At 40.5% G+C, this 26,118-nt stretch overlaps 1 protein-coding gene across 1 annotated transcript in view; it reads left to right on the top strand.

The window, feature by feature from the left end:
• Positions 1-25,905, top strand: part of LOC109934313 (F-actin-uncapping protein LRRC16A-like) — a 403,104-nt gene extending 377,199 nt beyond the window's left edge. The window contains exons 33-37 of the mRNA XM_048608843.1: positions 3,667-3,745; positions 5,483-5,686; positions 10,546-10,689; positions 11,835-11,990; positions 24,679-25,905. Coding sequence (XP_048464800.1) covers positions 3,667-3,745; positions 5,483-5,686; positions 10,546-10,689; positions 11,835-11,990; positions 24,679-24,887 — 792 coding nt within the window. The 3' untranslated portion in view covers positions 24,888-25,905. The remainder of the gene's footprint in view (positions 1-3,666; positions 3,746-5,482; positions 5,687-10,545; positions 10,690-11,834; positions 11,991-24,678) is intronic.
• Positions 25,906-26,118: the final 213 nt, after the last annotated feature.

Raw genomic sequence — 26,118 nt, forward strand, 5'->3', positions numbered from 1 at the left:
TGACTCCTGAGTGATTTAAAGAAAAATTAACAAAGGCACAGAGAAGCATGCAATTTTTAGTAATACTAAGTTTAAAAAAAAATAGTAAAATCTGATTACTCCTTCAAGAGTCCTATATCTGATAAAACATCTTAACCTGCTATCGTATATTGTTTACCTCTGGTTCAGGAGTTTGTGACAAGGGGCATATGAAGTTACAGTCTTGTGGATAATAACAAGAGGAATAACTGAGTCAGAAACCATTGTAGATTAAAAGCAACATTTGAAGCAAGGGAAAGTACATAGAATGAGGAATTGGGTGGGTGGGGGGGGATCATGGCATTAGGGTTTGTTATGATTTGTCCAAGCAAAGTGACTGATGCATCTTAATACCTTTTGTCTTCCATTGCTGTAATTATCTGGTGTCCTAGGCTCAGGAAGAAAGCAGACTCAATGGTTAAACCATGTATTGTGTTGCAATATAGACAAATAGGTTTCTGATCACATTGTTTGTTTATAACTAGAGCAATCACAGAAAGGTTAGGGACAGTAAATGCAAATGTAAATCAATGGCCCAAATTGTCTGGTAGGATGGTAGTTGTTGCAGCAGCATAGACAGGGGTTATGCATCCGGATTGTGCAGAAATCTAGTCTTGGCAGAATCCACTGGAATCCTCTAAGAAGCTGAAACTTACCATGAGCAGTTACTGACATCCCAAATCCCCAGACCCAACCCACAGCCCAATGCTTCAGTCTTAACTGCCACCCTACCCTGACCCAGCCGGCTCCCTATCCCACTTGGTCACCTGTCACCATATTCCCTCCACCCACCTGATGCAATAACCTCCTACCCACTTGCCACCCTATCTCCTTATCCCTCTCACCCAGCTGCCATATTAACCCCCACCTAGCTGCCATTCTAACCCTGCACTTAACTTTACCCACTTACCTTCTCTCAGTTGCTGTCAGAGTGGCTGAAGGACCTTTAAAGCACAGAATATAGCACTCAGTGTTGAAATGGTAGGAGTGGTTTCCACGTGAGTACTCTCCTTCCTGCCCTCGTGCATTCCGTGCTCATTTGCGTTGCTTCAGCTGGAAAGGCTCCTGGCCCAGAAGTTCACCAAACCTGCACAAAAGATAAGTACATAATTCTCAAACTGTTCTGGAAAATTTGGACCAGTATATCTCAAAGAAATATTTGTTCCTCATTCATTTGACTTCAATTTACAAATATGAACCTGATTTTGATTCGATTAGAAATATGAGTTTGACGATAAGCCGTACTGTCTTATTTTGAAGAGCGCACCTCAGGGTGTAAGGGGAATACCGCTCTTGACCTAGGAAAATTGTGAGGTTCTTCTTGTGGAGCCAAGAAAACATCGCTACAAGTTCTGATGCTTCCTATCCCTTTTTCTTTCCAAATCTGTTGCTTTCCAGAAAGATATGCATAGATTTTTGTTTCAATTTCTCACAGCTCAGCAACTGCCTTTTCTTTATCTTGCGCTGTCAGCAGAATGTGTGAATGTCCTTGAACAATCCTGTAGGCTCCAGTCAGACTACCAACATATCCTTTCCCAAGGCAGTTTAAGCAATAACGAAGTTGGTAATGCTTTATAACTATAACCCAAAAGCCTTTGTTCATTTGGGTTTTTGTTACAATCAATCATGGGTAGAATGACAATCCAAAGTTAGTTCAGTTGTGTTTTTGTTTCAGTTATACATTGGCTCCACCATAGTATCCTTATTTTGCTGCAAGTTGATAACTCATTCTGCTATTTAACATTGCAGTTACTGTTTAAGTCCTGGATTTCAAGTTCATTCTTTCATCCCTCACATGGTCACTGGTGAGCAATCCCTGACAGTTTACATTTCTTACACGTATTTAACCCCTCTGAGGAGAAATCAAGAGTCCAAAATCTTTTGAAGAGATTTAATTGATTTATTGATCTGCGAATTCATTCTTCCTGGATTGATTTGTAAATGCATCAGTTGAGTATTTTTACAGATTTCATATTTGCTTTGGATCTTCTCACTGATTCAGTCTCTTGCATAAGCAGATCCACCATCCTCTATAATCAAGAGTTTGTTCAATTTAGAATCATTCAATCTGATAGTCCATGGAACTGTAACATTAAACATCTTCGGCTGGATTTACGGAAGTGTCAGGGTCTTGTCTATTGGTGAGAGAGCCTGGTGGACACCCATGTTGCCTCCTCCAGGTAGCCCCACCAGTGGTGCCACTTAGACACCTCAGTAACTAGTGTCTGGCTTTCCCTTCATTTGAGATACCCAGTGGCAGAAATCCCATCGCATTGGAATCTCCTCTGGATGCAGCAGCCCTTTTGCTGAAGTGACACCTACTTGATGCCCAGGCTCAAGGATTGACCCAGGGCTTCATAGGGAGAAGGGTGTGTTGGCTCTCAGTGCCCACCCCTGACCTGATGCCAAGGTGCATGATCAGGTTCTGTGCCGTTAAACAAGACATCCTCCACCTTAGTAACCAGATTGAAGACATCGTGGAATTATATTGAATAGGTTTGTGGATATATAGCTATCAGTTTCTCATAAAATCTATTTTATTTTAATATGACAGATTTTAAAAGATGCCTATCTGTGTTTGTGCATCTGAGAAAAGGAGTGCAGTTTGAAAAGCCTTCCTAAAACTGACAGATTTCTATTATTTCAACCAGGGACATGGAGGATGGAGTCCAATTCTGAAATGCATCTTTTATCAACGTAAAACATGGCGAAAAGCACCACCATAAGTGGTTATGGGCAAAACTCATTTATGTTTAAAATTCTCCAATCTTTTATTCTTGTCTGTTTCTGACAGATTATGCTGCTAAAGCTAAAATTTTGTGAAATAAAAATCCATTTTCTATTAGACTGCTAAGTCCTGCTTAACATTGATTCACTTAACATTGTTTTAGGCGTTGTTAATAAAATAACGCCAATATAATGGTCTAATGTTGTCAGTTCACTTTAACATTGTTTGGCATACTGTAGCCTGAGGACTGTCGTGACTTTTCCTAGTCTGTCTGCTCTCACCTTCAGTCACCCTGTGCCTGCAGCTCTCAGCCTTGCCTCCTGTCCTAGTTCTTTGTCATGGCCTCCTGCACATCAACTACTCCTCATAGTTTAGCATTATGGAAGCAAACCACTAACTATTTGCATGGTGCCGTTTTATTAAATGATATTCATTTTAAGTGGAGTGCTGAAATCATCTAATTTGTCCTTGTACATCTGTAAACTTTTTTTATAAACCTCTCCTTTATATACTGGCGTGATCTATGTTGTGTGTCAATTTGATTTTCTGATACAGAGGCATTGGGTTTAAACGTTATGCAATCTCTGACTTTTCCGTTGTGTAACCCAATGAGCAACAAATTCATTATTGCCACAGTGAGACACTACCCCAGTTATTTGGTGCAAAAGGTCAAATGTAAGCTGATTTGTGTTGTGCACAAAGTTTTGTTTTGAGAATGGTAGAAATCCCAAGTGGTTAAAAATGTAATTTCAACATATTTTATATCTGTTTGCAGCTGTCTGAATAGCAACAAAGGTTCATTTTAAAATACAACCTGGTACTGTCAGTCCCAAAAACAAGGTTTTTAGTAATTGTTACCAACATTCTGGTTTAATGGTTTGACTAGTAGGATGTCTTCAGTTTTGCTATCTTGTCCCCAGAAACTTGAAAATGAATCTGGAAGCAAGGAGTTGTATGAAAATACATCAAGTGCAGACCGACTAGATGAAACTGGTAGAGGTGAGCACAATGTTGACAGAGGTGATGTAACAATGAACTTGTCAGTTTTTGCATTTAGATTGGATGGCTGCTATTTGACTTTATTAATATTAAACACAGAAGTGTGTAAATATTTTCTTTTCTGTTTGTATTGGAACTCACTATGCCCAACTTATTTAATTCATGCAGATTGTATTCAAAGAAAAGTATTTATACACTATTTTTTCAAATCTTGCTGATGTTATACTTAGTCAAGCGGCATTATTGGCTAGAATATGTCTGTGATATATGATTACAATTACAATATACTTATAAGAGCCCATACATTAGACTTACTAGATAGAAACTGACTACTTATATTCACCAAGAAGACGGAGGAAGCTAATATGAGCATGAGAATTAAACTCATTCTAAACCCTTGGATCTCATTTGAGCAGTTGATTACAACTATGTGATAGGGAAAATTTCATTGGGCTATGAATTATATGAACTGACCAGTCTTATTTGAAATGAGAGGCATAATTTGAAATTAATGGTTTTTCATCTAACCTTTTTTAATTCACTTGTGGGACTTTGCGAACTAGGGCAGCATTTATTGCCAACTGTAGTTGCCCTTGAGAAGGTGGTGATGAGCTGTCATCTTGAACCACTGAAATCCACGTGCTGTAGGTAGACACCCTGTGTTGTTAAGGAGGGAATTTTAGGATGTTGACCCAATGACACTGAAGGAATGATGATATAATTCCAAGCCAGAGTGGTGAGTGGCTTGGAGGGGAACTTGTAGATGGTGTCCTAATGTATCTGCTGCCCTTGTCCTGCCAGAAGGTATTGGTCATGGGTCTGGAAGCTGCTATCTAAGGAGCTGTCTTGAAATAATTCAGGTCATGCCATGTCAAAGATTTAGTAAAATTAGACCCAACTATTAGTTGGTAGAAATTTGATATATCTAGAGAAATTGATAAAATTCACCTCTTAAAACAGAACTATTCCTCCAAAGCATGAAAATTTCTTGTCGTTGCATGCTTCAGCAAGGAGCTTTAACCCATTTCCCATCATTCTATTCTACAAGCTGAAATTCCAGCTTTATACTCGCCATTTCCACATGCCTGCTGATACCAGGTGTCCCAAGCCATCTAATGTTAAACAGAGCACTAACTGGCTAAGGCAAGACTTCCGCACTGAAATAATGTTATGGTAAATTAGAAATTTTAGAGATAAATTAGAGATTTACACACTAATTCTGCACTGTAGGTGTCTGCAAAGATCAAGGCTGATCCTCCTGGTCCTGAGAACTAAATTCTAGAAGTGTGAAGCCTCAATTCCTCAAGAAAATTAATGTTGCGTATTTTTAATTGCTTTTATTCTTTCTCTATTATATATCTCCATTAGACCCATCTATATCTCTTCATTTTACTTCCTGTACGTTAACTAAATATGATTTGTATTCCTTGCCTTCATTTTTAATTCCGGGTTTGTCTGCATGTTTCTGATGTATTCTAACACTATTGATTCCCAAGCGGTCATGAAAACACTTGGTCTTTGATGCTAAAAAATAAAATCTCTCATGGAACAAATTATTGCTTTCCGGGCCAAAAAGCACACAGATTGTATAAGGCAATGAAATTATTCCACATGATTCATATGACAAACTGGTTTATCTTCTGATTAATAAAGCATGCATTGTCCAATTTCACCATTTAACTTTAATACATTCTAAAACTGACATTATTTGCCATATTTTTAATCTCATTTTGGTAGCCAAGAACCAGCAAATCCAAAAAGGAGATTCCAGTCTGACTTCACCGGAGAAACTTACAAAACCCGAACCAAAGACTGAAACAATGAAACCGAAAAGTTCCTCCTCCACACCTACCAGTCCAAAAACACCACCTCAAATTCTCAAGCCCAGCAATGTGGGGCGACCTAGTATTCCGCAGAAACCTAGGCCCAGCTGGAGCACAGGTGAGTAGAAATTGTCACTAACTCCTGACCTGAAAGTAGAATGATTGAATAATCTAGAGAGGGTTTGACCTCATGTGATGAATTTAAGAGAAGAAATTGAGTACAATATGCTGCTACTGAAGTATCTGTAGTCTTTGGAACTCGTAATTGTAAAAGCTGGACAATAGCCGTGGGATTCAAAGTTCCAAAAATGAAAGAAACTGTCACTGGACCATTATCATACATCTTCAGTTGATCAACTCAAAGGGCACACAGGCTGAAATAGGTCTCCTTCCTGCATTAACCAATAACATAGCAGATCAGGACAGAAAAAAACAGGAAAAGGAAAATAGTTCAGCCACTCTGTTCCTCCTGGTCTATTGGTGGTGTAGCTGAAATGATCATTTTTATCTCCTTCCTGATTGGTTAAGTAGAGCTGTACAGGATTGGTGAGCCCCAAGATGTAGGTTCTGCATCCAGTTACTTCCACAAAATCACATTTTAGAGTTGGAAGAATAAACAGAATTGCAGTAGGATAATTTTGGAACAAAGAATGCTGATCTGTAAATAAACATGCAGAACTGGAATTGATCCAGTAGTAAGTGTCGTCTTTTGCATTGAACTATAGTATTTTGCATCAGTTTTTACTGCAGAGAAGGATATGGAAGCTGGAGAAATAAATAATGATATCCTAAAAAGTGTCTATAATATAGAGTAGAAGGTGCTGAACATCTTAAAATGCATAAAGGTGGATGAATCACCAGGACCTAATCAGATGTACCCAGAACTTTGTGGGAAGCTAGGGAAATGATTGCTGGGCCCCTTGCTAAGATATTTGTATCATTGATAACCATAGGTGAGGTGCCGGAAGACTGGAGGTTGGCTAACATGGTGCCATTATTTAAGAAAGACGTTATAGAAAACCCAGATAATTATAGACTGGTGAGCCTAACATTAGTAGTGGGTAAGTTGTTTTAAGTGGGTAACGGATTCTGAGGGACGGGATTTACTTGTATTTGGAAAGGCGAGGACTGATTAGGGATAGTCAACTGACTGTGTGGGGGAAATCGTGTCTCACTAACTTGATTGAATGTTTTGAACAAAGAGAATTGGTGAAGGCAATATGGACTTGTTGTCTATATGGACTTCAAGGTGTTTAACAAGGTTCTACATGGTAGACTGGTTAGCAAGGTTGGATCACATGGAATACAGGGACAGCTAGCCATTTGGATAGAAAATTGATTCAAAGTAGAAGACAGAGGATGGTGGAGAGTTGCTTTTCAAACTGGAGGCCCCGACCAGTGGTGTGCCACAAGGATCAGTGCTGGGTCCACTGCTTTTTGTCGTTTATATAAATGAGTTGGATGTGAATATTGGAGATCTGCAACCTTACTAAGCATATGACACCAAAATTGATGGTGTAGTGGTTAGCGAAGAAGATTACCTCCAGAGTACAACGGGATCTTGATCAGATGGGCAAATGGACAGAGGAGTGGCAGATGGAGTTTAATTTAGATAAATGTGAGGTGCTGCATTTTGGTAAGGCAAATCAGGGCAGGACTTATACACTTAATGGTAAGGTCCTAGAAAGTGTTGCTGAGCAAAGAGACCTTGGGGTGCAGGTTCATTGTTCCTATTAAAGTGGAGTCAAAGGCAGACAGGATACTGGCACACTTGCCTTTATTGGTCAGTACGTTGAGTATCAGAGTTGGGAGGTCATGTTGCGGGTGTACGGGACATTGTTTAGGCCACTTTTGGAATACTGCATGCAATTCTGGTCTCCCTACTTTTGGAAGGATGTTGTGAAACTTGAAAGGGTTCAGAAAAGATTTACAAGGATGCTACCAGGGTTGGAGGGTTTGATCCATAGGGAGATGCTGAATAAGCTGGGGCAATTTTCCCTGGAGGGTCCAAGGCTGAGGGGTGATCTTATAGAGGTTCATAAAATCATGAGGGGCGTTGATAGGGTGAATAGCCAAGGTCTTTTTCCCAGGGTAGTGGAGTCCAAAACTAGAGGGCATAGGTTTAAGGTGAGAAGGGAATGACATAAAAAGGGCCTAAGGGGCAACTTTTTCACGCAGAAGGTAGTGTGTATATGGAACGAACTGCTAAAAGAAGTGGTCGAGGCTGGTACAATTACAACATTTAAAAGACATCTGGATGGGTATGTGAATAGGAAGGGTTTAGAAGGAAATGGGCCAAATGCTGGCAAATGGGACAAGATTAAATTAGGATACCTGGTCGGCATGGACGAGTTGAACCAAAGCGTCTATTTCCGTGCTGACTCTGACTCTAGTGGATCAGGATAATATGAGCGGGAAACAATATTCATTGAAGTCATCGATATACATTGTAAATGTCTGAGGCCCAAGCTATGATTATTGTGATACTTCACTAATTATATCCTGCTGTCTCAAAAATGATCCATTTATCTCTGAACTATTCCTCAATCCATAAGCTCTATTGCCAAATCAACTACTTGGGCAGCATCTAATCAAATACTTTTTGAAAATCCAAGTATACTGTATCCACTGGTTCATCATTATTTACTTTGCTAGTTACACACCACCCCCCAAAAAAAACTCTAATAGATTTGTCAAACTTGATTTTCCTTTCACAAAATCAAGCTGACTGTGCCAAATCATGTTGTAATTTTCAAAGTGCCCTATATATTCATCCTTAAAAATAAATTCTAGCAATTTTATTCCTAGCGATGACTGGTTAGCTTGATATTAGTTCCCTGTTCTCTATCTGTCTCCTTTCTGGAATAGTCGAGGTGCATTTGCTAATTTTCAATCCAAGAAGACCATTCTAGAATCTGTGCTGTTTTGGTAAGTCTGCTGTAACCTCTTTTAAAACTTTAGGATGTAAGCCATTAGACTGCTTTTAGTCCCTTTTTTCTTCGCATTACCTTTGTCTGTACTAACATTTCTGCCATTTCATTGTTTCCCATTAGGTTTCTCCTGACTTCATCTCTAGGAATCCCACAATCACTTTCACTGCTTTAATTTACACGCCCATGAAGGCTCTTGCAATATGTTTGTATATTTCTTGCTAGGTAATTCTCTAGCCTTTCTTTCTCCTCTAATCAATTCTTGATTGTCCTTTGCTAATTTTCAAAATCTTCCTCATCCTCAGATTTGCTAATCTTTTGGCAGTGGTGTATCTTCTTTGATTTAAATATGGTCCCTAGCTTTTCTTTTCTGGTTTGCCTTGTCTGTACCACTTTTCTAATTGAGTTTTATTCCTTTATGGAATATATATTTGTTGAGAGTTATGAATTATTTCTGTGTTTTCGTTGCTTATCTAGCATCATATACTTTCAACCTAACTTTACAATCTACTTTCGGTAGCTTGCCCCTTGTACTTCTGTAATTGGCTCCGCTTAAACTTGATGCCTGACTCTTGAATTCAACCACGTCACTTTGAAACTTGATATATAGCGTGTCTCTACTCTTTACTATGTTATGGAAGACTCCCAAATTATGTCACAAGCTGGTTAGGGATCAGTAACCTTTTTTCTTAAAAGACAAAAGGTGAATTCCAGGGAACTTGCTAAGAGAATAAAACCATAATATTTCATGGTTTTGAACATCAACAATATTTTACTACAATATATAACATGGATAATGTAACGTGATCAAATACTCCACAGTGCACATTAAATATTAAGTGTGATCAAGTTGGAACTTACAGATATCGTAGCTATTTCTCCAGAGATTAATGGCATAATGGGTCATCAAATCTCATTAAGCTTCATGAAGGATTACAATTCAGTATTTTTCCAATCTGACAGTGAAACTTCCTCTTGAGCTGTTCCATTTTAGTTGCCTCAATAACTACTCCTGTTCTGATATATTCCCCCTGCACTCTACAAAGTGCGTTCCACTTGTTCAAAGGCATAATTCCAGCTTTTTTACTGACAGCTAGCTCCACCAAACTAAAAACTGCCCTTGTGTTTTCTCTAAACTCTAATCTTGCTCAGTTGCATGAAAAAGGTGCTTTTAGCTTTTGAACTGCACAACCGACAATACTGACCTATTAGTGGCTCACAGCTTCCAGAACCTTCCTGATCCCCGACTATTCAGAACCGTTCAACTGCTTTGGAACATCATTGCCCAACATAGAATGTTTCTTTCCCCAACTAACTTCTAAGCTGTTGCAAACGACTACCTCAGGTGCTCCGAGCTGACATTTCATTGTGCCTCCGATGACACTGCTCACCATGACAACCTGAACTGATCTGTGTCCTTTGACCTCCTCTTCAGTGGTGCCCAAAACTGTCCTGAGTGACCTCTTGAAAACTTGACAATATACTTGTCACCTATTTCTGGGCAGGAAAAGCATTGCCACCTAACAACTTTTGGAATAATCTGTCCTCTGAATGTTAGATTCTAAGAGAATGTGGAAATCTGGTATAAATAAAGCCCAGGAAGTGGATTTAAGCACAACTGGATAGTGGATTCTGTTGATTGCTTAGCATTGGTCTTCAATTTAAAAATTATTAAAGCTTTTAAAACTTATTATTTAAATTTATAGATTACTTGCATTTAGATTTATTCCTATACAGGAATATGTGATATGTTTGTTCACCGATTGATAAGTTAAAGGTCATGCAGACTTGACCATCTAGTTTAGGTGTTTAGTTTTGTATTAATGAACTAATGGTATCTATTTTGTAAGATGTTGATTAGGATTCGTGCTGCATAGAAGGGAAAAATAACTGCTGGAAACCCTTGTAAATTTGACCTATAGTGTATTGGGAGAGGATTCATTGAGATTACTCAATACCCATTGATCGCCTATCTCAAAGCACTGCCAATTTTGTTTGGGGAAACACAACACTACAAAAATTATGTCTTTATTACTCCTTTTTATAGAGGAAGCCCCAGAATCACCATCTGGTCACTCTTCCCCCAAAATTGCTCTGGTTCCACCTGTTCTAAGGAGAATGCCATCAGAAAAAGATGGACAGAACAGTCCTCCTTTCAGTGGGCCTAGCAGCTGGTCATCTTCACATGAAGGTAGGCAAACACTACTTAATGTGAAGCAAGAGAAACATAGAAATTTTGAAGTTAGAGAGGAGGGAGGACATTTACAATGCTTCATGGTCATACAATTAAACAATACAGCAGACAGCAACTCTTCAACCTGCATTTGCAGATCTGTTACCTTACCAGTTTCCCAAATGAACCAGGTCAGCTATCGTGCCACTGCAGCAAGAGAACTCCCAAGATTGAGAGCATGAATATTGGGGCATATCTATTTACAGAAAACATGAAATAAATTCTGCAATTTATATAGCTTGTTGTCTCTGGTACCAATTGGACACTGGTAAGGTTCCAGTATGTGATGGCTTAAGTGTTGTAAATTGGTGGTATACAATAGCATAAAGTTTGTAAAAGGATTTGACAATAAAAGGTTTGATATACAAATGTAACTTACTTGCATTTACACTTAATTCTACAATTGCCAGTCGTGCATACTTTTTAGTTCTTGCAATTGTGTGGAACACAATTTGTGAACCATATTGTATGCATTTTACATGTTCAAAACATGCAATTAGAATTTGTCTTTCATCGTGTATTTCCATTTGTCTGTCTCCATAAACTGAAGCATAAGTCAGATTACAAAAGAAACAATATTTATAATGAAACTCGTAATTACTGGACTGAGACTTATTGTGATGTGAATATTAAAATATAAGTTAGCATCAAGCAAAATTTTATGCATTTAAATATCAAAGCAACTCTAATTCATTTCAGTTATCTATTCAAACAAGTTTAAACATTTGGAACAGTGCTTATGTAATGGGACAAATAAAAGTATTATTTCAGCATTGAGTACTGATGTCCAGAGATAGGTAGCATGAGGCTTACTGTAACTAGGAAGGCATAACTGCATTACACATAACAAATTAGAAAGAGCTTTGAGTTTCCTGGAATATTGCTAAAATAAAATCTAGTTCTGTACATTTAAATTAATTTTATTGTTTAAAACAATGGACAGACAACTCACCTTAAAGGATTCTGAAATGGAAAACTTTTATAGTGCAAGACAACTTGATGAGTTAACAATCAATTAATATCTTCAGGTTTATTTTCTGATGCTCCATTATGGATTGAATTTGTATGTGAAGTTAAGATTAAAAAGTGCCCTTTTTCCCTAGTAGAGCTATTTGGACTTGATAGTAGAGCTGACACAGAACATGATTCTGAAATGGCAAAAAATGGAGCACGTGTCAAAAGAACACTGAGGCAATCATCAACTGGCGCAGTGAATGATGCAAGCGAGATTGAGCGCAAGAAATCGCAGCCAATAACTGGTTAGAATTTTTGCCTTTGGTGGTGGTGGGTGAAGTTGGCACCAGCAAGTATACAGTTTATTTAAAGACATCCATACCAACTAAGAAAAAGTACATATAAGTAAAAAGACCCTTCCTGTACCTAATTATGTTTCTAATTCCGGTATAAAGGCATTTTTACATTGAAATCTTCAAAAAGGCTTGACTTTTAGGCTTGTGTAGAATGGATGTAAATTCAAGCCAGAAAATATGAACATCCATGCTGAAGCATGGAACTGTCTTTGCTTTAAAAGCTACTAATTCCATCTCTCAAAAATTATACTCATTCCATGACTATTGAGTTCCTACACGCATCATGAGTCACCCAAAAAACTAAGCTTGGAACAGATTGGTCTGGGCTACAGCACCATTATTTTAAGACATTTAGGCTACTGCTTTTTGAATCATTGCAATGAAGGAACCCAACTTACAAAAGACAGTAAACCATGATGGATACCATTTGTTCATAAGTGGCACAAACGTTAACACATTTTTGTTATTGGATTGCGATAAATTTGCTGGTGCCATTTTTGTGCTTGGAGGCAGACCTTATGTCTTGTAATTGTAAACTGTAGTATCTCGTTCCCAACTTCTTGTTTATTTTCAGAATCAAGCAATCTGTGGAATTTAAGTACTGAGATTTCTACTACAAGCAAGGTTTCTGTTGGATTCAAATAAAATTAGCACTTTTTAAACATTTTTAATGATTACAGAAATTAAATTATTTTATTGAGTTAAGTCTAAGTTCCAAAAGAATTGGAGATGGGGATACTACAGTTGCAAAGATATTGCTTTGATTTTAGTTGCTACAGTAATGGCTTCATTTGTTTTTGATTGAACAAAATCTTTAAGATTTCACCAGCTGCACAAACTTTGCTAGTAACGTGTTTGTGTTATAATTTAATCATTCACTTCATTCATTTTCTTTGTGATCACAATGTGAACATAGATTGCTGTTTTTCCTGAATACATAAATTCAGGTTGATTAATGAACTCACTGCCAGATGTCTTTCATTTGTTTGGGAACAGCTATTTAATTTGCTACCACTTTAGTATATCGGCACCTCGTTTTGTTTTTCCTATGTATATAAACCTTTGTCTTCTAATTATATCATTGAAGCATTTGATCTCTGTGAATGCAAAAAATATTGAGTAACAGTGCTTCTGAAGAAGTCATATTGGACTCCAAATATTAACTTTGTCTTTGTCTTCACAGGCGCTACCAGATCTGCTGAGTTCCTCCAGCACTTTTTTGTTTTTGTTTTAGCTTTAGATCTCCAGCATCTGTCACATTTTGCTGTTGAATTAATGAAGGCTACAGTAATATCCTTGTAACCCTGCATTTCCCATGGCTAATCCACCTAGCCTGCATATCCCTGGACACTGTGGGCAATTCAGCCTGGTCAGTCCACTTAATCTGCACATCTTTGGACTGTGGGAGGAAACCAGAGCACCCAAGGAAACCCACGCGACATGGAGAGAATGTGCAAACTTCACACAGACAGTTGCCCAAGGGTGAAAGCGAACCTGGGTCCCTGGCGCCGTGAGACAGCAGTGCTAACCACTGAACCACCGTGCCACCCATATGAAATGAAAGAAAAGAATGAGACAGTTTGTTGTTTTATTCATGAAATTCAGAATCACTTTTATGGTTCAGAAGGAGGTCATTCAGCCTGCTGTGTTTATGCTGGCTCCCAGAGCATTTTGATTTTGTACCAATTTCCAGCTTTTTCACTGTAACCTTGTGCATTTGTTTTTATTTAAATATCTAAGCCCTCTTGAATGCCTTAATTGAACCTGCTTCCACTACACTTCCAGGCAGTAGCTTCCAGAACATAACTATTACTGCACAAAAAACAATTCTTGCGTCGCAGATGCTCATTTTAAAACTATCCCTTTTGGCTCTTGATTCTTTGAAGAGCAGGAATAGTTTCTCTCAATCTGCTTTGTCCAGATCCCTCATTATTTTGAAAACTTCTGTCAAATCTCTTCTTGGCCGCCTTCTCCAAGGTAAACAGTCTTAACCTCTCGAATCTATCCTTATGACTGAAGTTAAGCATCCCTAGAACCATTCTCACCAACCTATTATACATTTTCTCCATTGGATTCCCATCTTGTGTGTGGTGCCCAGAACTGTGTGCAATACTCCAGCTGATATCTAACCAGTATCCTCTACAAGTTCAGCATAACCTCCCTGCTCTGTATAAAAAATTTGTTGGATCACAGTTAAAATATCGTATGCAAGTTCTGTACGTATGTGTGTTGAAGAAATGATGTGACTGTACTGAAGAAGAAAAGAGAAATACCAGGATGTTGCCAGGGCTGCAGAGTTTTGGTGATGAAGATAAAATGGATAGACTGGGTTTGTTTTTCTTGGAGTAGAGAAGACTGAGAGGGAACATTATTGAGATGTATAAAATTGAGGAGCTTGGACAGGTTAGACAGAAAGTAACTTTTCTATTTAGTGGAGGGATCAATGCCCAGGGATTTAAAGTAAGGGGCAGGAAGTTTAGAGAGGACATAAGGAATGTTGTTTTTCTTTAAACACAGCCGGTGTTGAGAGTCTGGAACTCTCACTGCCTATACAGGTGGTAGAGGCAGAGAAGCTCATAACATTTAGGTATTTAGTTGTGCTCTTGAGATGCCATGTCATATAAGACTATGAGATAAGTGCCAAAATGGGATTAGAATAGTTAGGTGACTGTTTTTGACTGGTGCAGACTCGATGGGCCAAAGAGCCTTTTTTGGTGCTATAGACCTCTATGATACTGATTTTTGTAGTCTATGCCTGTATTAATGAATTCTAAGATACTACATGCTTTATTAATGGATCTGGCCTGTGACTTTTAATTAGTTATGCACATACCCCCAGGTCTCTCTGCTGCTGTAAATCCTTAGAGTACTCTTTGATTTATACTGTCTCTCCATGTTTTATGTGCCAAAGTAGAACACTATGTTTTTCCACATTGATCCTTACCTGTACCTATTTACTCAATCCATCAAGGTGTCAATGCTGTTTTCAAGTTCTGCACTGGTCTCCTCTCGTTTCCAATTCTCCAGTTTTCTGTCATCTGCAAACTTGAAAATTGTTCCCTGCACACCAAGATCTAGGTCATTTATATAAGTCAGGAAAAGCAAGAATCACTATTCTGGCTACTGAGGAACTCTACTATAAATGTTCTTCGAACCTGAAAAATACTCATTAACTATTACTCCCTGCTTTCTGCCCTTCAGCCAGCGTTGTATCAAAGTTGCTAATCTTCCTTTTATTCCATGCCTATACATTTCCTCAACACATCTGTTGTGTGACACTGTATTGAATACCTTCTGGAAGTACACATACATCACACAAACTGGCTTTCCCTGCTCAACCCTCTTTCTTAACTCCTTAAAAATACTCCTAGTTAGACATAATTCTCCCTTAACAAATTAATGCTGACTCTTCCAAATTAACCCACATTGATTCCATGTGACTATTAATTCCTAAGTAATTATTTCTCAAATTTTCTCCACAATGCAAGTTTATCTGATCAGTCTGTAATTACTGGGCTTCTCTTTACAATCTTTTTTGGTTAAGAGCGTAATGTTTGCAGTTCTCCATTCCTTTGCATGACACTCAGACACAGGGAAGATTGAAAGATTATTGACAATTTCTCTATGACTTCTACTCTTGCTTCCATCAGTATCCTTGAATGCACTTTATCTGTTCCTGCCTCTTTATCAACTTTAGGGGCTGACAGCTTATCCAATACTTTCTGTTTATCTGTTTTAAACCCTCTAATGACTGAGTTTCCTCCTTTACCACCATGGCTGGGCAGCATCTGCTATGTAGGTTAGGAGGAAGACAAAGTATTAAATTAACACCTCCACCATGCTTCTTGCCTCCATGTGTAAATCCTTTACTGATGATGTGCATAAAGAACACTTTGGGATATACCTTTGATAGCTGATTGTCTTCTTCTATCATCCCTCTTTCCTTCTCTTATTTGCTTTTTTTATACCTCTTCTGAACTTTCTGTATTCAGTTTGGCTCTCATTTGTATTTACTACTCGGCACATGTCATAAGCAGACTTTTTCTTCTTTATTATTTACCTCCTTTGCCATCCACGGAATGCTGGATTTGTTTGGCCTGTCTTTCCCTTTTGAGGGAAAAGAACTTGATTGTGTCTGACCTGTCTCCTCTTTGAAGGTAATCTATTGCTGACCTATTTATTTGTCCCACCAAAGATTGATTCCAAGCTATTCACCCCAGCGTCATTCCAGTCCTATTGAAATCACCTCTCCGCCAGTTGATTATTTCTATTCAGAACTAACCAATGTCATTTCCATTGTTATCCCAAACCTTATGATAAGGGGATCATTGTTCCCTAAATGTTCCCATACTGTCACTTGATCTACATGCCCCACCTCATTCCCAAGAACCAAATCTAGCAGTTCTTTCTTTCTTGTTGGATGTTTATCTTTAAGAAATTCCCCTCAATGAAATCTAAGGATGCTTGTCCTTCACTGCCCGTTACACTACCACCATCCCAGTTTGCATTTGTGTAATTAAAATCCCCAATTCAGTCACTGGAAAACAGAAACAAGTTCTGAAAATACACAACAGATCTTTCAGCATTTTAACAAAGAAAGGATCTAAGTTAGAATTCTATGTATCGCTCCTTCATCTAGGAATTTCCATCAAAATAAATCTGTCCAAAATGCTAAATAGTCATTTTTGTTTCAGGTGCTTTGTGTTTTCAATATTTGCAGTTTTAAGTGGGTATATGAATTGTTGTGATTGACGTTAGTTATAATTTCATTATTCCCTGACTATGCATTATTGACCTTTTGTCTGCTTCAAATTCTTGCTGCATTATGTTTGTGGTATGAGAATTGACTTCAAGTACAAACTTATCAGCACATTCTACCATTCGTAAGAAGGAAGCATATAGCCTGGCATTTTAAAATCTCTCACTTTCTCAAGTGTATTGGATGGAAGCTGCAAAAGTCTGTTAGTGGAATGAGATGTTGACAGAAATATCTGAAGCTGCTACCTTGCTCCACCTAGCATTTGCTTAAAGATGGCAATGATTTGGAAGCATTTGTCTGTTCCAGCCCTTCTGTTAAGTATTGGTCTGTTGTAGTTGTGAGCCTAAGGACAGAAAGATCATCTTTTTTGAATTACAGACCCTCACTTTTTCTGGCTATTATAAACTATACATAAGCCAACAGCTACAGAATTACCAGCTTCTGGAATTTGGGCTCCAACTCCACCCAATGTATATAACAGTAAAATACAATACAATATTATACAGCACATGGAACAGGCCCTTCAGCCCACCAAGCCTGCGCCAATTCCCAGTCCTTATTTAGACACACTACTTATTGCCCATACACAGTACCTATCCCTTTGTTGCCTCACATTCGTGCGTCTATCAAGATATGCTGCTTCTGCCACCTCCACTGGTAGTCTGTTCCAGGTACGCGCCATTCTCTACTACACCATCCTAAACTTGCCCCCCTCACTTTGAACCTGTGCCCTCTTGTAGTTGACCTTTCCACCCTGGGAAAACGTCTTGACTATTCACCCTATCTATGCCCCTCATAATTTTGTAGACTTCTATCAGATCGCCCCTTGGCCTCTGTGTTTCCAATGGAAAAATCCAAGTTTATCCAACCTCTCCTCAAAACTAAAACCCTCCTGACCAGGCACCATCAAAGAACAAAGAAAATTACAGCACAGGAACAGGCCCTTCGGCCCTCCAAGCCTGCGCCAATGCAGATCCTCTATCTAAACCTGTTGCCTATTTTCCAAGGATCTGTATCCCTCTGCTCCCTGCCCATTCATGTATCTGTCTAGATACATCTTAAATGACGATCGTGCCCACCTCTACCACCTCCGCTGGCAACATGTTCCAGGCACCCACCACGCTCTGCGTAAAGAACTTTCCACGCATATCTACCTTAAACTTTTCCCCTCTCACCTTGAAATAGTGACCCCTAGTAATAACATCCTGGTAAACCTTCTCTGTGTCCTCTCCAAAACATCTACATCCTTCTGGTAGTGTGGTGACCGGAACTGCATGCAATATTCCAAATGTGGTCTAACTAAAGTTTTGTACAACTAACATAACTTGCCAACTTTTATATTCAATACCCCAGCCGATGAAGGCAAGTGTGCTATATGCCGTTTTAACCATCTTATCCATCTGTGTTGCCACTTTCAGGGACCTGTGGACCTGTATGCCCAGATCCCTCTGTATGTCAATGCCCCTAAGGATTCTGCCATTTACTGTATAATTCGCACATGAATTTGATTTTCCAAAATGCACCACCTTGTCTTTGTCCAGATTAAATTTGATCTGCCATTTCTTTGTCCATATCTGCAATCTATCTATATCCCACTGTATCCTTTGACAATACTTTTCCATATCTGTAGCTCCACCAATTTTTGTGTCATCCGCTAACTTATTGATCAGACCCACCTACATTTTCCTCCAAATCGTTTGTATATATTACAAATAATGAAGGCCCCAGCATTGATCCCTGTGGAACACTACTAGTTACCGATCTCCGTTCTGAAAAGCACCCTTCCACCACTACACTGTCTTCTATGATCCCAAGCCAATTTTGTATCCATCTAGCCAGCTCACCCTGGATCCCATAAGATTCTCTCTCTGTACCAGCCTGCCATGAGAGATTTAACAGAAGCCTTACTGAAGCCCATGTAGGCAACAAACCTATTGCTAACAAGTCCATTCACTTCCAAATGTGAATAAATCCTGTCTCAATATTTTCTCCAGTAGTTTCCCTCCTTGAATAAAGGAACAAGTTTAGCCATTCTGCAATCCTCTAGAACCTTGCCTGAAGCCAAAAAGGATGCAAAGATATCTGTTATGGCCCCAGCTATTTCTTCCCTTGCCATCCACAATATCCTGGGATAGATGCCATCTGGCCCTGGGGGTTTGTCTAACTTAATATATTTTAAGATGCCCAATACTTCCTCCTTTATTATGTTGACCTGCCTGAAGGTATTCACACACCTTTCCCTAACTTTAACATCCCTCACGTCCCTCTCTTTGGTGAATACCAATGTAAAATACTCACCAAGGATCTCACCCATTTCCTCTGGCTCCACGTATAACGTCCCTCCTTTATCCTTGAGTGGGCCTACTCTTTCTGTACCTACCATCTTGCTCCTAATATATGTATAAAATGCCTTGGGCTTTTCTTTAACCCTGCTGGCTAAGGACATTTCTTAGCCACTTTTAGCCCTCCTAATTCCCTGTTTGAACTCTTTCCTACTTTCTCTATATTATTCAAGGATCTTGTCTGTTTTTAGTTGCCTAAACCTTAGGTATGCTTCCTTGTTTTTTGACTAAGCTGATAATTTCTCTTGTCATTCAGGGTTCCAAAATCCTGCCATCCTGTCCTTCGTTTTCACAGAAACATGCCGGTTCTGCATTCCCCCCATATTCTCCAATTCTTGCCTAATTCAGTTATAGTTGGCCTTCATCCGAGGTCCACTCTTCTTGTTATCCATAAGTATCCAAAAATTTATGAAATTATGGTCATTGTTCCCAAAGCCTCCGCCCCGCAACTGAAACTTGGATCACTTGGCCGGGTTCACTTCCCAATACCATATACAGTATGGCCCTCTCCCTCATTGGACTATCCAAATACTGTTTCAAAAAACCCTCCTGGACACACCTAACAAATTGCTCCCCATCTGGCACTAAGGGAGTCCCTTTCAACTTGGGAGAAGTTAAAATCACCCACCACAACAACCTTGTTATTTTCACATTTTCCAGAATCTGAATACATATCTCTTCTCCTATCTCCTGCACATCCTATCCCCTTTCTCCAGGGTGTCCTCCCTCAACACAGCTGTGACATGCTCCCCAGCCGGTAATACAATTTCCCCCACTTCTTTTATTTCCTCCTCTGCCTTATCTAAAATATTGACATCTCAGAATGTTAAGCTGCCAATCCTGTACCACTTTTAACCATGTCTCTATGATAGCAACAACATCATAATTGCATGCTTTAATCCAGGGTCTAAATTTATCCATCTTACCTGTTATACTTCTTGCATTGTCTCCAGTTCCATGGAGTTCACCAACCTCTCCTCAACTGCTCTTCCTCTTAGCTATATTTTCCTTACACTCGAGCTCTTCACTAATGTCTATACTTACTGACCTGCTGCTCTGGTTCCCACTCCCCTACCACATTAGTTTAAACCCTCCTGAGTGGCACTATCAAAACTCCCTGCCAGGATATTGGTGACTCTCCAGTTTGGGTCCAACCTGTCCTCCTTGTAAGGTCCCACATTCACTGGAAGACATCTCAGTGATCCACATAGCTGAAGCTCCCCCCCCCACCCCCAAACCACCTTTTAGAGCAGCTGTTTAGTCATGTGTTCACTTGTATTCTGTCTCTGTTCCCACCCTCAGTAGCATATGGCATGGAGGGTAATCTTGAGATTTCCTGAGAGGTCCTGCTTTTTAGTTTATATCCAACTCCCTGAATTGTTGTTTTAGCACCTTGTCACTCTTCCTATCTATGTCATTTGTGCCAATATGGACAATGACTTCTGTCTATTTACCTTCCCATTTCAGGATGCCCTGTACCCGGTCAGAGACATCAATGATCCTGGCACCCGGGAGGCAACATCCTATTCTGGAGTCACTCTCCAGGCCACAGAAGCACCAATCCGTGCCCCTGGCTATTGAATCCCTGATTACTATTGCCCTACTATGCTTTGTCCCTCCCCTCTGTATAGCAGAGCCAGTCACGGTCCTACTGCCCTGGCTGCTGTTGCTGTCACCTGATGGGACAACCCCCTGTTCAGTATTTTGCCACCAATGTTGACAATGTCCCTTCTGCTTCCATCCCGTACATACACCCACTCCCTAGGTAGTCTCCACCCCAACTCCCAGCTCCAGCTCTACACCTAGCCCTGCAAGGTCTTCACCATCCCCCCAGATCTCCCCCTCACTGAGGATGACCGGTCAGTCCTCAGCAAAGGACTCACCTTGATTTCCCTGTGTGCACACATCAAAGCATTCTGTACATGTCTGGATGTTGAACTCTCTTTCCTCAGCCTCCATGCCTATTTCTTTAACCGCGAGACTAACCCACCCTCTACAGACCCTTCTCCCACGTCTAACAAACCCCATCCTTTTGGACACCACTCCAAGGCCTCCTGGCCTCCTACCCTCCCTCGACCTCTTCATCTCCAACTGCTGTCGCGACATCAATCACCTCAACCTCTCCACCTGTCTCACTCACCCCAACCTCTCCCCCACGGAACGCACAGCCCTCCGCTCCCTCTACTCCAACTCCAACCCCAACCTCCCCATCAAACCCGCGGATAAGGGGCGTGCAGTAGTGGTGTGGTATGGTGTACTGACCCCTACATAGCCGAGGCCAGGCGCCAACTCTCTGATACCTCCTCCTACCGCCCCCTTGATCTTGACCCCACCCCTGATCACCAAACCATCATCTCCCAGACCATCCATAGTCTTATCCCCTCAGGTGACCTCCCACCTGCAGCCTCCAACCTCATTGTTCCCCAACCCCACACCACCCGTTCCTATCTCCTTCCCAAAATCCACAAACTTGACTACTGGAGTCAACCCATTGTCTCTGCCTGCTCCTGCCCCACTGAACTTATCTCCACTTACCTCCACTCTATTTTCCCCCCAGTCCGGGCATTCTCCTCCTACGTTCAGGACACTATCCACGTCTTCTAAGTCCTCCAAGACTTTCAATTATCCCAACGTCCAAAACCTCATCTTCACTATGGACATCCAATCCCTGTACACTTGTATCCCCCATGCAGATGACCTAAAAGCCCTCTGCTTCCTCTCCCGCAGGCCCAACCAGTCCCCCTCCACCAATACCCTCATCCGCTTAACGGAACTTGTCCTTACCCTCAACAACTTTTCCTTTAACTCCTCACAGTTCCTACAGAATAAGGGGGTGGCCATGGACACCTGCATGGATCCGAGCTATGCCTACCTCATCGTAGGACACGTGGAACAGTCCCTTTTCCTCAGTTACGCTGGCACTATCCCCCACCTCTTCCTCTTCTACACTGATGACTGTATCGGCACTGCCTCATGCTCCCATGAGGAGCTTGAACAGTTCATCAACTTTGCTAACACCTTTCACCCCAACCTCCAATACACCTGGACCGTTTCCGATACCTCCCTCCCCTTCCTGGACCTCTCTGTCTCCATCTCCAGTAACTGTCTCAGCACCGACACCTATTTCAAATCCACCAACTCCTATAGCTACCTGGACTACACCTCCTCTCGCCCACTGTCCTGCAAGAATGCAATTCCTTTCTCCCAATTCCTCTGCCTCCGCCGCATCTGCTCCCAAGATGGAGCGTTCCATACCAGACATCCCAGATGTCCTCCTACTTCAATGACCGTAACCCCCCCTGTTGATCCAAAATGCTGTCAACCACATCTCTTGTATTTCCTGCACCACTGCCCCAACAAAAATAAAGACAGAATCCCCCCTTGTCCTCACATATCACCCCACCAACCACCGCATCCAATGTATCATTCTCCACCAGTTCCACCACCTGCAATTGGACACCATGACTGAAGACATTTCCCTCCCCACCCTTATCTGCCTTTCGTGGGGAACACTCACTCCGCGACTCCCTCATCCACTCCACACTCCCCGCTAATCCCACCGCACCTGGCACCTTTCCCTGCAACCACTGGAAGTGCTGCACCTGCCCCTACACCTCCCCCCACCTCACCTCCATTCAAGGCCCAAGACAAACTTTCCAAATCTGACAGGGGTTCACCTGTACATCCTCCGATCTGATCTACTGTATTTGTTGCTCCTAATGTGGTCTCCTCTACATCGAAGAGCCCAAGTGCACACTCGGTGACCGATTCACGGAGCATCTGTGCTCTGTACACTGTAATCAACAACACCTTCTGGTTGCCAACCATTTTAACTCTCCCTCCCAATCCCTTCTTGACATGTCCATCCTGGGCCTCCTCCAGTGCCACAATGACGTCATGCACAAACTGGAGGAACAACACCTCATATCCACCTTGGGAGCCTACAACCCGATGGCCTGAATGTAGAATTTACCAGTTTCAAAATCTCCCCACCCCCAGCCTCGTCTCGTCCAACCCTCCCTTTCATCCCCACCTCCTTGACCTGACACAACCGGTCCATCTTCTCTCCCACCTATCTGCCCCTCCCTTCCCACTGGCCAATCCCCACAAACCCCTACCTGCATCCACCTATCGCCATCATATCTACCTACCCCAGCCCCAAACCCCTTCTCCCTCAATTTATTTCCCAGCTCCCTTCCCCCTTCACAGTCCTGATGAAGAGTCCTGATCTGAAACAGCAACTTCCCTGCTCCTCTGATGCTGCCTGACCTGCTGTGTTCCTCCAGTTCTACACTATTGACTCTGACTTCCAACATCTGCACTTCTTGCTGTCTCCAAAACAGAATACTTGTTTGATAGGGGGACAGCTGCAGGGCACTCCTGCACTGACAGCCCGCCCCTTCTAGCGGTCACCCATCTATTTCCCTGTACCTTGCATGTGACCCTGTTTCTATAACTTCTATCTATGACAGTCTCCATCATTTGTGTGCTCCTTGGTGTCTCAAATTGCCACCTAAGCCAATCTCTCGGGTGAGCAGCTGAAGCTGGGTACACTTCCTTTTGTTGTAATTATCAGGGATTCTCTGTGTCCATGCCTGACCAAATCTTGCAGGTGGAACACAAAACCCCACCAACTGACATGACTAACCCTCTATTGACTGTTAGTTTACAAGTTAAATTTTAATTAGCTACCTGAAAATTACAGTTGTTACTTTCTAACATAGCCCCCCACAACTTCCTATCTGAACTCCCTGTACAAACTAGAAGATGAACTAACTGTACGAACCCTTTGGAAGGACTGGGATACATTTACCCTATAATGCAGTGAGCTTTCTTCACCTGCAGCACCAACAGAATGAACAGATTAACACAAACTAGCACCTGACCAACACTGACCAATCAGAAACTGCTCTCTTTTCCCACTCTCTGGTCTCCATCTCCACCTATTTTTTATTCCTTGCCCCACTCCCACCCTTTCTCGAGCATATATTCCAACCTTTTCCTAGCTACAGTTAGTTCTGAAGAAGGGTCATAGATCCGAAATGTTAACTCTGTTTTCCATCCACAGATGCTGCCTGATGTGCTGAGATTTTTCAACAAGTTCTTATTTTGTAAATTAATTTTGGCTCTAAGATCTTCAAATGAGCAATATTTTTGTTTAGTTTATATCTGGAGAACTGTGCTGGTATTTGTATCAAGCTGATTCGCATTCCATGTATGCTGTACAAATTTCTAAGTTTGAATTCTGGCCTGCTGGATTGAACTGGTTGAATTTTCAGCACTGCAAATTCAGCCACTGAAGTGTTTTTGTTTTCCCATTGCATAGTGAGACAAGTATGGATTTCAAAACTTAAGTTGCTTTAGGATTAGGCTTGATAACAATCTTAGTCATTCAAAGCTTCAATGTAAAATTCAATTTTCTGAACATGTTCTCATGTACTAATTGTAATTCCATGTACCTGTTTTGTCATCTGTTTTGTTTTTTGATGTGCTTCACAGTAATATTTTCTTCTTTATTCTTGTTAAAATTTACCAGTACGCCAAAGTTCTGTGTCAGAAACAAGTTCCAGGCAAAGCCCACGCTCTGATGATGGCAAACCAGGCCGGTTTTCAGAAGATCAAGAATTGCGAGGAAAGGAAAAGATGCCCAAGAGTGAGCGGCAGCATTCAAAAGTGGAGGGAAAGAATGGCAGCAAGTCCAGTGATTCTGGAGAGGAAGGAGACAAAGACTACATATTTGTATAGAGGTTTTTGGATTAGGTGGTTGCGCAGCACAAGAGCACACAGTAATACAAGTATTCAGGGTGTAAAGATGATCTGAGATGTTTCTATTCACCAGCAGCCATCAAATTAAAAATCATTAAAATTGGAAAATTCCTGCTTCGAAAACAATCTTTTTTTCTTTTAAAAGAAAAGCTTGGTTCTTTAAAAGATTGTTTGTTTGTTTGTTTGTTTGTTTGTTTATTACATTTATTTGCTGCATGCACAGTATTTTTCTCTTATCCCGGTGATTCCTATCTTTTCCTTCTTCAATCTTCCCTGCTTCCCACTTCTGACAAATCGACATTTCTTTTTTTTTTATAATTTTGCTACCATGCCTGCGAATGTTGGCAATTTTTCTCATATACCGGAATTCTGTTAAACAGCTGCCATGGGAATACATGCCTTGTACAAAGACATTGTAAACCAAGCAACCAAACTGGAAACTTTTTAAGGTCAGCTTCTGTACAATGAACAGCAAGCTTACGGATGTACTCCTGTGTGCTTATTTGTGTGTCGGATGTGCACACAAGATATAATCCTGTATGCAATTGAGTAAAATAATGATACTAACTGAGCACAGTAAAGGAATAAATTTGTATAATTTATTATAAATAAAAAAGAAGCTTGGATAAATGTTTGTAGTCATCTAACAAGGCATATTTTGGCCTCCAGGTGTACAGATACTCCATTTCAGATTATTAAATCTTTTTTCACAAACATTGCCATAAGCACAATGAGCAAGAACATGTGGGGTGGTGGGTCCATCATGTGGGGTGTAACTTTTAGCAGTTTCATGCTAATGGACTGTTGGAACTGGGAAGTTTATTTTTTATGTTAATCATTAGGCTAACTGATGATCTGTTTACCTACCTGCTTTTACATCTGAAATGATTTAATCGTTATACCTTCCAGTGGTGCATAATGCTCACTGTAAGTTAGTTCCAGTGTAGAGGGGATTTCTTTCTGTATATATTTGTACCAATAAAGAGAATGATTCTACTGTTCTGTTATCATTCCTTGAATACACTCTGTTGAAGTTCAACATTGCATGCTGCATTAGCTTTGGCTTCGTATTGTAAAGAAGATGATTATGGACACAGATTTCAATCATAATGAACAAAATGCAATCAGGGAATTGAACAAGGAGCAACAAGAATGATATCTGTTCACTTTGAGATTAATGTTGAAACTACTTGTGAATAATCTGTTGTAT

Source organism: Rhincodon typus, chromosome 2 (assembly GCF_021869965.1).
Source record: "Rhincodon typus isolate 14 chromosome 2, sRhiTyp1.1, whole genome shotgun sequence".
Lineage (NCBI taxonomy): Eukaryota > Metazoa > Chordata > Chondrichthyes > Orectolobiformes > Rhincodontidae > Rhincodon > Rhincodon typus.